Source organism: Labeo rohita, chromosome 20 (assembly GCF_022985175.1).
Source record: "Labeo rohita strain BAU-BD-2019 chromosome 20, IGBB_LRoh.1.0, whole genome shotgun sequence".
Lineage (NCBI taxonomy): Eukaryota > Metazoa > Chordata > Actinopteri > Cypriniformes > Cyprinidae > Labeo > Labeo rohita.
Window position 1 is genome coordinate 20,219,336 of NC_066888.1, and position 14,212 is coordinate 20,233,547.

The window sequence follows — 14,212 nt, forward strand, 5'->3', positions numbered from 1 at the left end:
TTTTTTTTACAAGAAGCGTGTTTTAACAGCAAACATTTGAAATATCTTGAAAAAAATACTTTAATGTTAACTGGTGCCCAGTGATGAATTTTCGTGCAAGACATCGCTGCCGGTGGGAGGGGCCCCATCTCCTTCTTTGCGGGGGGGCCTCTAAGAAGTACGGTATTCGCTGAGTTTCGTTTTATTTTTGTGAAGCGCTCCTGTTGAGGCATTGGAAAGTGCTTTTTTTAAAAAAATTTAATAAAAGCACCATTTGCAACGTTTTGTTGATATTGTGAGTGCACATAATTAAAAGTAGACCCTTAACAGTTCCGAATGATGTATTACTTTTACCTTCATGAGCAAAAATGACGGAATATTTTAAATCGTTTCCACTGAAAAAAAAAAATGGCAGTTATCGCGCTGGCGCCTCCATGTCCTGCAAAGCGGCTTTAGCTTCCACTCTCCACACAAACGATTGTATATGCGCCTAATAGCAGACAATTATCTAAGTTTGTTTTATACTTGAACTCTTTTGGGCCTTTACCTATAGATTTTATTTTAGACAAGTCGTGATGATTTGAAAAGGCAACAGACGGTGTCTGTTTGATCAATGTGTTAGATCAGTCTTCCACTGGCCGCTTGGTCGTTACTTTGAAAAAAAAAAAACAGCCTATATTTAATGAATAAAAATGCTCCAAACGTTTTTCTAAATTGACTTAACAAAAAATGAAATAAAATCACTTGTATTCTGCTCGTGAAGCTTGTTCAAACATAAAGCTTATCTTACATGACCAGAGCTCTCTCTGGATCAGCGGTTGCGCGAAAGCAGGTTTAAATATTCCGACGTGATTGCGATTTCAAAGGTTTTATAGACATGGCGAAATCATCATCATATAGCAATAAGATTGAGTGTGTTTGAATCGAGATCGCGATCTATAGCCTATGTATTTTTGTATGTCATAATTTGTACCAGACCTCAAAAGTTACCCGGGCCCAGGCCCGGGCGGCCCCCCCCCGGTTCCGCGATCCATGCATATCACTGACCAACTCATTCACTGGGCGTGTTCGTTCAGTAGTTTAAATCAATGAAATGCGCCTTCATACTGCACTCCTATGCTATGGTCAGTCTTTTAAAGGCGGGAAAACAGCCACGAGTTTCAAGTTTCAGTGAAACAAATGAATGTTCAATTAAAGGCACAATATGTAAGATTTTTTGATTGTTATTACGTCCTGTGTGCTTACATTATTCCAAATGTTTCCCAGAATGTTTCCCAGAGAGAAATAAGCAATTTTAACTAGCGAAACGGAGCGTTCCATTGGGTCTCCTGACAATGACGTCATTCACCCTCGGTTTTATTTTGTAGAGAACATGGAAACCGCAAAGACACTTTAATATGTTATGCATTTTATTAGACAGGTGACGAGCGCACAGAGTAACATTATAAGGAACTTTCAACACACTCAAATGTATCTATTAGTGGTGGCGAGATGAAGCCTCATGAAGCATTGAAGCTTTCAGCCAAGTGGTTCACACAAGGGTTCATTTCTCGAGGCTTCATTTGTTCACAATACCACCTGGTGGCCAAAGAGTGTAAAACAAGCAGGTACATTACAGATGGCCTGATGTGATCTGTGATGCAATGTATTTCGCGCCAGTTAAGGCTTATAAATAACAGTAAAGAAAAAAAAACAGTTTCGAATAATCTAGGTATATGAATATAATGTGTATTTTCTGGTGGTATATAATGATTTTATAACAAAATTACTGTGTAATAAACGTATTGGCTTGAAATGAATGGGGCTATCAAATGTGTGTAAATCTAGTCTTTGCTCATAATAGGCAGGAGGGGCAATATTTAGTCTAAAACTGGAAAGTGGCTGGATTTAACCGCAGATGAATTTGCAAGATTCAAACCGCTTCCTGAACCATTAAGGCGGGGTTGAGGCTTTGGACGTCATCAGTGACGCCATTGCTCCAAAACCATACAAGCTTCCATACGTTCTTCACTGAAAGCTTCCAGGATTTCTTGACACACGCTCCGGAGCTTCAGCACAGAATGTAACATCACTAGTATCTAGACTATGTCCGGAAGGAGCAGAAGCAGTCGACTGTGGCATAATAAAAGCTCCACTGCTTTCGAGCCGTGTATCCTGCTCGTTCTTCATTAGCAATCACTCCAGCGACCTTGTTTCGCTTCCACGACTTTCAGTCCACCCTCCTACAGTGACCTTAATAAGTCTTTTTTACATTATCTCATCCATGAACAAGATTTCTGCCCGAGTCCCAACGGATTGCATCGACTGTGGAGTTGAAGACTACAACTCCCATGATTCCACATTCACTCACAGCGTCATCAAACTACGCCTTTGGTTCTTTGTTTGTTTTGAATATGCGCCCTTAAACTTACATATTGTGCCTTTAAGTGAATAAAAGATTCCAGAGATGTTCTTATTATGCTTTGAAATCAATAGTAAACAATTGATAATCGATATATAAAATAACTGCTGTTAACATTGGTGCTTAAAACTGTCATAAAAATTATTAAAAATGTTTAAAAAAGGTCACTATAAAATAAGACATAACCATAAGAAAATATAAGAAACACACAGCACATATGAAGAGTTTGTACAAACAACAACTGCTGTTAAAATGCTTTTATTTTGAGAGCTTTCCCAGTAAAGGTGCAGTTAATTTGTAATGTTAGCCATTTCATTCAGTTTTGGTATCCGAAAGAGTCACTCCAGCTGTCCTTACATAACATTTAAGTATCAGATGCTTTAATATTTGCCAGCTGTTAGATGCCAAAAAAACAAAAAATATATCTGCTCTTTTTTTCCTGAGATTCGTACATGGAATGCAATCATCAAAAGTAATACTGTACAATAAATTAAACAATATAAAAATCCACATTGAACACAAAAACAAGTACATACACCTATATACTTAACTGGCAAGTTTAAATGGGAAGTGTTAAATTCTGTGAGAGCTTGTAGCTATAGCATCTACTTATGTATTAATCATTCATTTCACTTTACCAGGATTGTTCAACAAAAATGTCCCACCAGACTGACCTGTAATGAATGCAAGAGGACCGTTCTTCAGTTAAAACACACTACAGGAACCCTATGGATGGGTGTTGATCTGTGGAGCAGCATGTTAAGGATTTAGAAAAATGAAATGTACAAACTCTTGTTTTCACATTCGTTCTTTTTTTTTTTGTCCTGTTTTTCTCATATGCTGTCTGACAGCTTGATTTATCATGAGTATCTTTTTACCTCCAAAATAATTAGTTGTACTCTTGTCACAGTTAACCACTTGTGAACTTTGAATAGCTTAGCTCTAACTAGCAGGGTATTGTTTGATATCCCAGTAGCTTTATATTACACACAGTTAGGCAATCCAGGATGGGATCAAACTGTATTGCTGCTAAAAACATCATTACAGTTTACATTTTCATGTGAACTATTACTGTTCTTAGCCACACTGTGTACCAAATAGGAACTTAAGGGCCCAGTTTTATGCAATGACTGAACACACTGAAAAGGCAAGGAAATGTTTAACATCCACATCAAACGTTTCAGATGAACAGTGTGCTGCAAGTGTTCAATTCATTGTACAACACCTTACGTGTACAATATACAAAGATCCTTTCAAAAAAGATTAGCATTGAAATTCTGGCACAGAGTTGCAGCAGGTTTCTGGAACCAGAGGAGGAAGCGAGTGATGATGAGATCTGACTGGTGTTTCTGAGTTGTTTACGGTGATTACATCTACAGCTTCTAGGCTTGATGCAGTAATCCTTGGCACTTTGAAGGTTTGGCACTTTGTTGTGATCCTCACTCGCCTCCATAGCGTAGTCTGAATGTGTTCATGTGTGTGTTGATTTGTGAGTCTGAGATCACTCAGGTTCCAAGTGCACAGAAGTAGTGCCTAAAAATCAGACTTCCACAGCATCTCATTCTACAATACCACAATTATTTCACCCCTCCATTCTGACAATCCAACAATATCCCTGTAATTCCAATCTTGTATCATCTCACCAGGAAACGACTATAACCAACTCAAATTTCATAAACATGAACGAAATCATTTTGCCACTATTGTTGGTTCCTTAAATAATTATTCAGACCCTTCTGTGCTCCTCTTGAGAGTGTCTTGAAGGGCCGTCCCGTTAAAAACAGGGCTTGAACACCCAATTTTAACCTGGGAATGTTGACTCTACCTCCTGACCGGACATAGACATCAAGCTTATGAGATATTTGCCATGCTTACACCTCCATGGCAGTTACTGCTGAACCAACCAGATGTTGGAATCTTCTTGCCCCACATCCTCTTCTTCCTCCTCTTCCTCCTCCTCCTCCAAAGGCTCATGGGTCCTGAGGGCAAGCTCACGGAGAAAGTCAGGTTCATGAACAGAGTTCTGAGAGGCGGACTTGAGGCCGATCTTCTTCTTGGTGAGATGGAACTGGTCACGAATGAAGTTGTAAAAGTCATATTCATACTTCATCCTTTGGTAAAGCACCTGTAGGGCCTCTATTGTGGGCATGTGCTTCTTTACTGTGCCTGTAAGGTTCCCCATCTTCCAGAATGCTGAGAAAAATCAGATTTAGAAGCTGTGATGTGAAACAGTATTTTTCTTCACCTGAATCTTTGCATGTTTTTCATGCTCATTCATTTATTTTCATATTTGCATTAGCATTCACATTTATTTATTTATTTTTAAATCTAATATCTTTCAATTCAAAGTCATCAAATAAAACACACCTGGACTCTTGTAGATGGTTACCACATCGCTGAAGTAGTGAGGTAGGAGTCTCTCCAGCAGAAGCAATACGTCCTCCAGCTCTTCCAAAATTCCCACGAGAAGGAAGTTCTCTATAACATTTTGTTTGGCCCTTTCCACAGCCCAAACACCTGGCTCCCTGAGGCGGACCAAAAAAAATGATTTGACAGCCAATTATTTGACAAGAAAACATTCAAAGGTTTCAACTTGCTTAACTGAAGAATTTTAATAACATTTATTAGTGAAAACAGCACAAGATTTTAAACGGATAGTCTACTCAAAAATTAAAATTCTGTCACATAAGGTTAAGTACATGATGACATTTTACAATTCACTTTTATTGTACTGGTAGTTAAAAGGAACCAAAACTGCTTGGTTACCATAATTACTTCAAAAGAATTGAGAATAAATAAATGAAGACAATTCGTCACCTTAGAATTCTAAGGTTCTATCTGACATTTTCATCAAAACTGAGTTATTCTCACATTCTTATTCGGTGACAACTTATTTACATAATGTGATGTTTCTTTTGTAAGCTGTGTTTTGGGCCTTTTTTTTTAGAAAACAAAAATGCTCAATATCTCAAAAGTGCTCAGAATGCATATGAATTCTAAGGTGACGAATTTAGATTTTTGGGTGAACTATCCCTTTAAGCCTGGAAAGCACAGAATAGGGAGAAAATCTGCATGTTTACACAACAGCTGTTTAACTTCATAATCACTGATAATAAATGTGCACATATTTATAATAATAACAAGAATAATAATATTTGCTCAAGTAAATGCCATTAACTAGTTACATGTAACAATTATGTAATTTAATTACAAAATAAATGTAACTGTAATCTGTTATAGTTACTAAAAAAAAACATAATTAAATTACAGTTACTTACGAAAATGTTAACGATTACAAAGGGGGTTACATCTAAATATTTTCACACACACTAGTGTTGCCAAGTCCGTGTTTTTTGTTTTTCATGTCAGCGGGTTGAAGTGACCCCAACAATATAATATTTCGCCCCCTGAATGCTAATTTTACCAGGTGAATTTAACCCCCCACCACTCGCATTCCGAAACATGATTTTTCCCAGGAGTCCCCCTTAGAAACATGATTGGGCTGCTTTTGGGCTAGTTCCGAGTAGCAATTGGGCAGGTTTTGTTGTGAAAACCTGGCAACCCTGACACTGATGTTTCACAAGGTTAGGACACAGATTGGGACACACATGCTTATTCAATAACTCTTTTATTTCCATTTTTTAAGATTAACTGTTTTATTTTTCCCAAAGCACTGTTAGATGCCAGTGTTTCCCGACATCCTGTCATAGTTATGCAATAATTTGATTTCAAAAACAGTATCACTGCTATTAAATTATTTCTTGTTATGATTTTAAATCTGTATTTAACCTTCGAATGACCTCCAAGTTAAAAGATGTGCTAAAGTTTGATTTTGTGGTGGCTGTGCTTTAAAATCTTAATTCAAGTAATGAAGGATTTTGAAAGTCTGACAGTAATCGGTGTTGAGTACTACTGTAATGTTAACCCTGCCTGGTTTAAATGTTTGAAAATGATAAACAGTTGAACCCATTCATTAGAAATGTAGAAAAGTAATCAGAAAGTAATTAAATGTAATCAGATACATTAATAAAGTAACTGAAATAGTTATACTACTTCTTACATTTTAAATATGGTAACTTGTAATCTGTAACCTATTACATTTCCAAAGTAACCTTCCCAACCTTCCAAACACAGTGTTTGCTTTTACTTTGAAAGCGTTGAAAGAATGATGGATCGTAATTACCTGCACTGAGGGTGTTGTCCACAAAAGTATGGAACGATGTAGAAGAGACGTGGGTTAGAGCACTCTGGGTAGTTCTCCATGATGCAAACATTAATGTCCTGAGGTGGAGAAACGGGGAAATGAGTCATACAGACAGATGCTACAGCCAAAAAGAAAGCGGCACATTGACAAACTGAGCAAAAACTTCAAAATGTGCTTGTAAATCACAAACGCACACATTTTCAAAGGATTATATGCTCTAATGCTGTACAGCCCACCAATCTCTTCTAGTGAGCACAAGAGGGCACCACTTACACAAGCAATGCGCCACAGTCTTCTGTCATAATGGTTATCTTCTGGTATCTATCTGGTTATCTAACCTTGACCCAACGCATTAACAGAAATGTTTTATCACATTATCTTACCAAAAAGCTTTAATTAGATTAAGAAGATTAGATGGAATATTTTTAGATGGAAAAATATGTAAGGGCAATCCACGCACACTTAAAACACAAAAAAGGGGTGGCCTATGAAACCCAGTGTATTTCATTGCCATTTTTAAGTAACAAAAAGAAACAATACTAGTCAAAGAAGGCCAGAGATCAAAACACATCAGCTCTCCCTTTCACTTGTTTAATTACAAAGACTACAATCCATCTGAGTCCTCAGAGAACAACATGGACAAGAGTGAACAGATTATTTGTAAAAAAAAAAAAAAAAAACAACAACGCAGCCAGCAATGCTATAATGACACTTGTTGAATATTAAGAGAACTGATTACATGCTGAAAAGAGCATGGTCTTGGAAAAGAGGGCGATTTGTCAAGTTAACAGCCTTGTCTTTAACTTGTGCACAGGAGAGGTTAAGCAAAGACCACATAGCCATGAGGCTCCAGACTCCATGCACTCCTTCCCTTTCATGAGCCCCAGGTGGATGCCTAAGAGCTGGGGGAAATCACATGCAAGCTGTGAAGGCCGGTCATGCTGGCAGGTAGAAAAACATACTCAAGAGTTATTTCAGCATTAATCGCTCAAAGTAGAATGCCTTTTACGCAGGCCAAGTATAAGTCAATACGTGAACATTATTTCTTTGGCCTTTATTAAGCCCTAATTCAGGAAACGAAAAGGTCCTCTAAAGTTTGCTGCTTTTCAGTGCATCTTCTCAAAGATTAAAAAAATCATCTTGGATTACCTTCACATCCTGACCATTAAAAGCATGAATGTTTTTCAGTTGTTTTGATTATTTATGTTTCTGATGGTTTCTCCAGTTTTGATTGACCTTTTAAGACTGAAATGGTGGGTGATTTATACTTAAACTGCAGACCTGATCATTTTGGGAATTTTCTTCATTTTAAGCTGGTTTTCACTTTGAGAGTTTTTGAACACGAGTCAGCTGGCATATTTTTTACCGTCCCCCTCCCAAATTCTGTAGTTTCACCTTCCAAAACACTCACACTGCATTCCAAATGTTTGAGTGCTTTAATTTTTCTTACTTCCCTAAACAATTTAAACTGTGGACTTAATGTGGTCACATATTAAAACGCAATTTATAAAATATATGTGCAGGATACATTTCACCCCTACATCATAGAACCATTATGATCAAGTTTTGGGTTTTGGGGGAATTCATAGTGTTCAACTTAAAGGGATAATTCATCCAAAAAAAATTTAATTCTGTAATTAATTACTCACCCTCATGACGTTCCAAACCAATAAGACATTTGTTCATCTTCAGTACACAAATTAAGATATTTTTGTTGAAATCAGAGAGCTTTCTGACACATCATAGACAGAACTACCACGTTCAAGGCCCAGAAAGGTAGTAAGGGCATCGATAAAATAGTCCAAATGACATCAGTGGTTCAACCGTAATTTTATGAAGCTACGAGAATAATTTTTGTGCGCTAGGGCCAGAAAGCTTTCATCAAAAATATCTTAATTTGTGTTCTGAAGATGAAATTCTAGGACTTTCAAGGACTTTCAAGGACTTTTCAAGCACTACTTTTTTGATTTTCAAGGACTGCAATCAGTGATTTCATTTATGGTTTCAATCCAAATCAAATGATTCGCAATATGATTCAAGAACCTGCTCTGAAGTTCCGATCTAAATAAAAAGATTTGCGATACACACTCCGAAGTCCCGATCTGAATCAAATGATTTTGCGAACCTGCTCTGAAATCCCGATCTAAAACAAATGATTCACTATACGTGATTTGAAGACCCGTTCTGAATCAAATGATTCACAATTCGAGATCCGACTGGATTGCTTTGAAACTGTGAATGATGTTGCGATGCAATAGTTTTTAAATGGTTTTAAAAATCATTACAAGCAATGTCAAAATTAAAAAATGAATGCCTCTTTTAATTTGATCTGGTTTTTGCTAGTGAATCACTTGAAATTAAAATAAGTCAGGAGGTTGAATCAATCGGAGTGGTTCCAGCTTAAATGACTCACTTGATTTGGGTCATCTGTTCCTCTTTTTGCGCCTTCAGCCATGTTTACACGATACTGTTAGTACTACTACTGGTTAAGCTCAATAGTATAGGAATATTTCTATTTCAAGGTTTTTTCAGCTCTTCAATTTCAAAAAGTCAAATTCAAGTACTTCAAGCACTTTAAGCACTGTGTACAAACCCTGGTAATTAAAGATAACATTTTCATTTTTGGGTGAACTATCCCTTTAAAACACTCTTAATTGCAATGTGTTTTCTCTTTATAAAAATGTTTTTCTTTTTCCATTATGGTAAAGAGCATGTAAGTGCTTAAAGGATTAGTTCACTTCCTCAACAAAAATGTACAGATAACGTATTCACCCCCTTGTCATCCGAGATGTTTTTTATGTCTTTAAGGAAAACATTTCAGGATTTCTTTCCATGTAATTGACTTCTATGGTGCCCCCAAATTTGAACTTCCAAAATGCAGTTTAAATGCAGCTTCAAAGGGCTCTAAATGATCCCAACCGAGAAATAAAGATCTTATCAAGCAAAACTATCAGTTATTTTTTAAAAAAAAAAAGACAATTTATAAACGCTCATCTTGTCTCGCTCTGTGTGAACTTTTGTTTTTTTTTCTGGTCATGACAGTTAGGGTATGTCTAAAAATTCCTATCTCCTTTTCTCCTCCAATTTTAAAATCGTCCTATATCACCGTTTTACCTTTTTTTGTAAAGGATGTTTGATCTTTTTTGCATGTTCACTTTGTAAACACTGGGTCGGTACTTCTGCAATGATGTAGGATGATTTTGAAGTTGAAGGAGAAAACGCGATGGGAGTTTTTAGACGTACCCTAACTGTCATGACTGGAAAAAAACAATTCACACAGAGCTAGACTAAACAAGCGTATGAGGTTAAAAAGTACATAAATTGTAATAAAAAAAAAAACAAAAAAAACTGATCGTTTTGCTAGATAAGATCCTCTTTACTTGGCTAGGATTGTTTAGAGCCATTTGAAGCTGCATTTAAACTGCATTTTGAATGTTCAAATTTGGGGCACCATAGAAGTCCATTACATGGAGAGAAATCCTGAATTTTTTTTTTTTTTTTCTGTAAGTGAACTAATCCTTTAATTGTTAATAATGTCACAATTAAAAAATGTGCAATGGTTATAAAATTGGCATCAATAAATAATATTACATTAAAATATACATCCTTATTCTTACTTATGATTTTGGGGGGAAATATGACCAGGACATGTTCTTATAATGCGATATACAGGTAAAAATCTAAAAATAAGTAAAGTAAATATAAAGACTGATGCATGGATTGGGATGTTTGCTTAAAAACATTCATTATCTATATTCCACATTTACATTTCACATACAATTAGACCTAAATGCACAGCATTCTGGGGAAAATGTAGCTATTCACTCTATCCAACTTCACCTCTACTCTATCTTACTTCTTCCTTCACAAAAGTTACAAGTAACTGTGATTGTGAACTAGAGCAAAAAGAGCAGATTGCTGTGCTTAACTTGCTTTCGCTGTACTATAAACGTGTTCATTTGTTGACAATATCAAGCTGATGCATTGGCGATTCCTTCAAAGCAGTGGAGCTCCAGGAGGGCCAGTTCCTTTAACAATACTCACTCTGTGTGTATCTGAATAGAGCCTAAAAGCCAAGAGCGCATCAATGTCCTTTCATCCGCATCCCCACTCCGTCCCAACGGAGACAGATACAAACTCAGATAGATATGCACTTTGAACGCACACAAGTGCTGAAACACAAACAGGTTATGTTCCATTTGGGCTTCCGTTGACTTTTTGGAATATAAAAAGAGAAAGGATTTAAAGTACAAAAAGCCAGATGGCCAAAAGGGCAAATGTCTGCAGAGAACAAAAGGAACAGAAATGTCATCCTCTAACAGATTACCAATTAAGCAGCAACTTAAAGAACAACCTACTCATTCCCTGAAGAGATAATGATGCCTTAAAACTGTGCCAGACTTTTAAAACCAACAATTATAAACAAGTTCAATGAGGAGGAAGATGCTGTTCGGTGGAGGGGAGAAAAGAAACAAAGCCTGTTTGTATATATATGAAATTACTTACAAAGTTATAGCAAATGGCTAGTGTGTTTCTGGCAAACGTCTCTAGCAGTAAAAGCGGGCAGTCTCTTTCTCCCTCTAAGAGGACCCAGCTCAGGTGACACACTTATTTGGCCTTGTGTTCTTGATTCAGTCCCAAGGTGGCCATTTCGCTAAGCACCTAGGAACACAGCCATCGCAATTTACCCCTAAACTACCTCCAGATGGACGTCACCATGCAACATGCTCTTTGCCTGATGTTAAACAAAGCATTTTTCTGTCTAGAAAGAGCTACAAAAAAGAAGAATGCAAATAATAGTTACTGCATAAATAATGTTGTATTAAGACTGATTGAGCAAAGCAGAAGTGTGATGAGACGTTTAAGAGACAAGATATGGTGGGATATGACAGGAGACAAGAAGTCACTCTGCTACAGAACTGAGAACCTGGATGATTTCCACTAATAGGGGCAATTTCCTGTCTATGCGTGTGCGCGCACACACGGTGCAGCTTTAATGTTTTCAGTCATTAGTAAACATGAACAGTATGCAAGTCTACAGCTCTGAAGGTCTGCCAGCAAACCTCACACAAAAACAGTGTTTTTTTGTAATGACCTCACAGAACAACAGTTTGTGGGTGCAAGGACACATCAGACTGTTTAAAAGTGACAGTAAAGACATTTAGAATGTTACAAAAAAAAGGTCAATTTCAAATAAATTCTGATTTTTTGACACTTCTGTCCTTTAAAGAATCCCATGGTTTCCACACAAATATTAAGCAGCACAACTGTTTTCAACAATGATGATAATAAGAAATATTTTTAAGCACCAAATTAGCATTTTAAAATGATTTCTGGAGGATCATGTGACACTGAAGACTGGAGTAATGATGAATTCAGCTTTGTATAACAGAGGAAAAAACAAAGGTTTTAAGATCATGATATCAAATGTGTCTAAACCAGCTGTAAAATTCCAGTCATGCCAGGTGAGAAAGTCCTCCTTCCCATATGCATGGTCATTCTCTAATGCTCTGACATGCACTTTATGAACTCACTTCACATGCTTCAAACTAATAGGATGACTTGGCAATACACAATTCCAGCTGTTATGAAAATGTGTTTGTAAATGTGTCTGACATCCATGCAGATTATGGGAAATTCCTCAGTATGTCATAGATTACAATAATTAAATTCAAAACGAAAGATCAAAAATAAAACTTCAATAGCATGCCATGTGAAGACTCGGGCCTGTCAGCTATTACAGACACATAAATCAGGCAAACAGATATGTTTAGTGTGAGACAGATCACAAGCCGGAGTAATCCTAAACTACAGACAACTGTGTTGTGGTTAACCAGGCCTCCAGGAGGAGAGGGGATCTTAAAAGGTGGTTATGTTCTATATGGTGAAGGTCTGATTATATTTATTGTAGTCTCTCATTAGCTAAGATAAGTTCAATTCCCATGGTAACAGAACTGCTACTGTGTGTTATTTTGAGCTGTGTCATGTGTGTTCCTTTAAGATTATAAATCATAAAGATGCTTACAAAGCTGCATTTTTAGCAGCTATTATAATCTTACTGACCCAAAATGTTTAAAAGAGTATATATAAATAAATACACTACCAGTCAATTTTTTTTAAAACAGTAATATTTTTAATGTTTTTTAAAGAAGTCTCTTTTGCTCTTTATTGTCACTTTTGATCAATTTAAAGCATCCTGGTTAAATAAAAGTATTAATTTTTATAATCCTTAAGCTTTTGAATGCCATAGTGTATATAATGTTACAACGCTTTTTTTTTCAGATAAATGCTAATCTTTGGATCTTTCTATTCATCAAATAATCCTGAAAAAATGTACTCAACTGTTTTAAATATTGATAATATAATAATAAAAATGTTTCCTGAACAGACACTGAAGACTGGAGTAATGATAATTAAAAATTAGATTTGATCACTGAAATAAATTACATTTTAAAATCTGTTCAAATAGAAAGTAGTTATTTTAAATAGTAAAAATATTTCAAAATAATACTGCTTTTGCTGTATTTTGGATCAAATAAATGCAGACTTGGTGAGCAGAAGAAACTTACATTAAAAATCTTACTGTTCAAAAACTTTTGACTGGTAGTGTATCTATGAAGAAAGATGCTTATCCAGATAACCAGATGCTGTAGTAACACCGTCTACCAGCAGGTAACTAAACCATGCTAACTAACCAAACCTTGACCCCTACAAGAAATATTCATAGATGTCTCTCTCTCATTCTTAAACAGAGCAAAGGATGAGTTAACAGACAAAGAGGCCTGGACTGAATTAACCAGTAACTTCAAGAAAAAAGTCCCAGTTAATGTTCCAGATTAATATGTGTCTGGGAAACTGGCCATTTATGTTTTATATATATCAGATATGAGCCATAACTCTGTCACAATCCTTAGTCAACTGATGTAATTCTTCCTGCGGTGCCAAGTTTTCATGTGATTGTCTTGAGTTTCAGCATACATGTTTTTTCCCCCAAATCTAAATCAGAGGTTGGAGTGTTTAGAATGCAACTGAGTTCACTGAATAAAAAGCAAGCATGACTAATCAATTCCTGAACATTCTGCTCACATTGTCTGAGCTAATTTCCAAACATACAGCCAGACTCTTACACTCTTTGCAAACAATCCTTGTGCAATAAATTCATTTCTAAGTCCCCAAGTCAAGCCACTTGAAGGTCACTCTGCTATTTATATAAACTTGTATGCATGCAAGTATAGCTCCTATCTGTCTGAATAGCTAAATTACTAGTGAGAGTAATTGCTGCATCCCTATAGGAACCCACACAGATATGACTGAAAATATCAGAAAATAATAAAGAAACAGGAATTAGGAGAAAGGGGAGAGATTTAGAAACAGCCTCTGACCAGATATCTCTCATCATCTTTCATCTGGGGTGTGCGGATCAAGTGATTCTGCTCTCCTCTCCAGTCCCCAAAACGACGAAAAAAGTAATTGGAGAGGAAACGGTTAATGGGATCCCTGATGATGTTTATGTAGACAGGCTGTTCTATCCTAAATCTGAGAAAGAAAGAGACAAAAAGGAGGAGCATGGATTGTTCACTAATTTGTCTGTACTTTTATCTTGATCAGATAAATTCAGATAAATAATT

At 36.4% G+C, this 14,212-nt stretch overlaps 1 protein-coding gene across 1 annotated transcript in view; it reads right to left on the minus strand.

The window, feature by feature from the left end:
- Positions 1-2,766: 2,766 nt before the first annotated feature.
- usta (uronyl 2-sulfotransferase a) overlaps positions 2,767-14,212 on the minus strand; it is a 66,404-nt gene continuing 54,958 nt past the window's right edge. The window contains exons 5-8 of the mRNA XM_051139453.1: positions 13,967-14,120; positions 6,564-6,661; positions 4,748-4,905; positions 2,767-4,573 (exon numbers count right to left, since the gene is read on the minus strand). Coding sequence (XP_050995410.1) covers positions 4,269-4,573; positions 4,748-4,905; positions 6,564-6,661; positions 13,967-14,120 — 715 coding nt within the window. The 3' untranslated portion in view covers positions 2,767-4,268. The remainder of the gene's footprint in view (positions 4,574-4,747; positions 4,906-6,563; positions 6,662-13,966; positions 14,121-14,212) is intronic.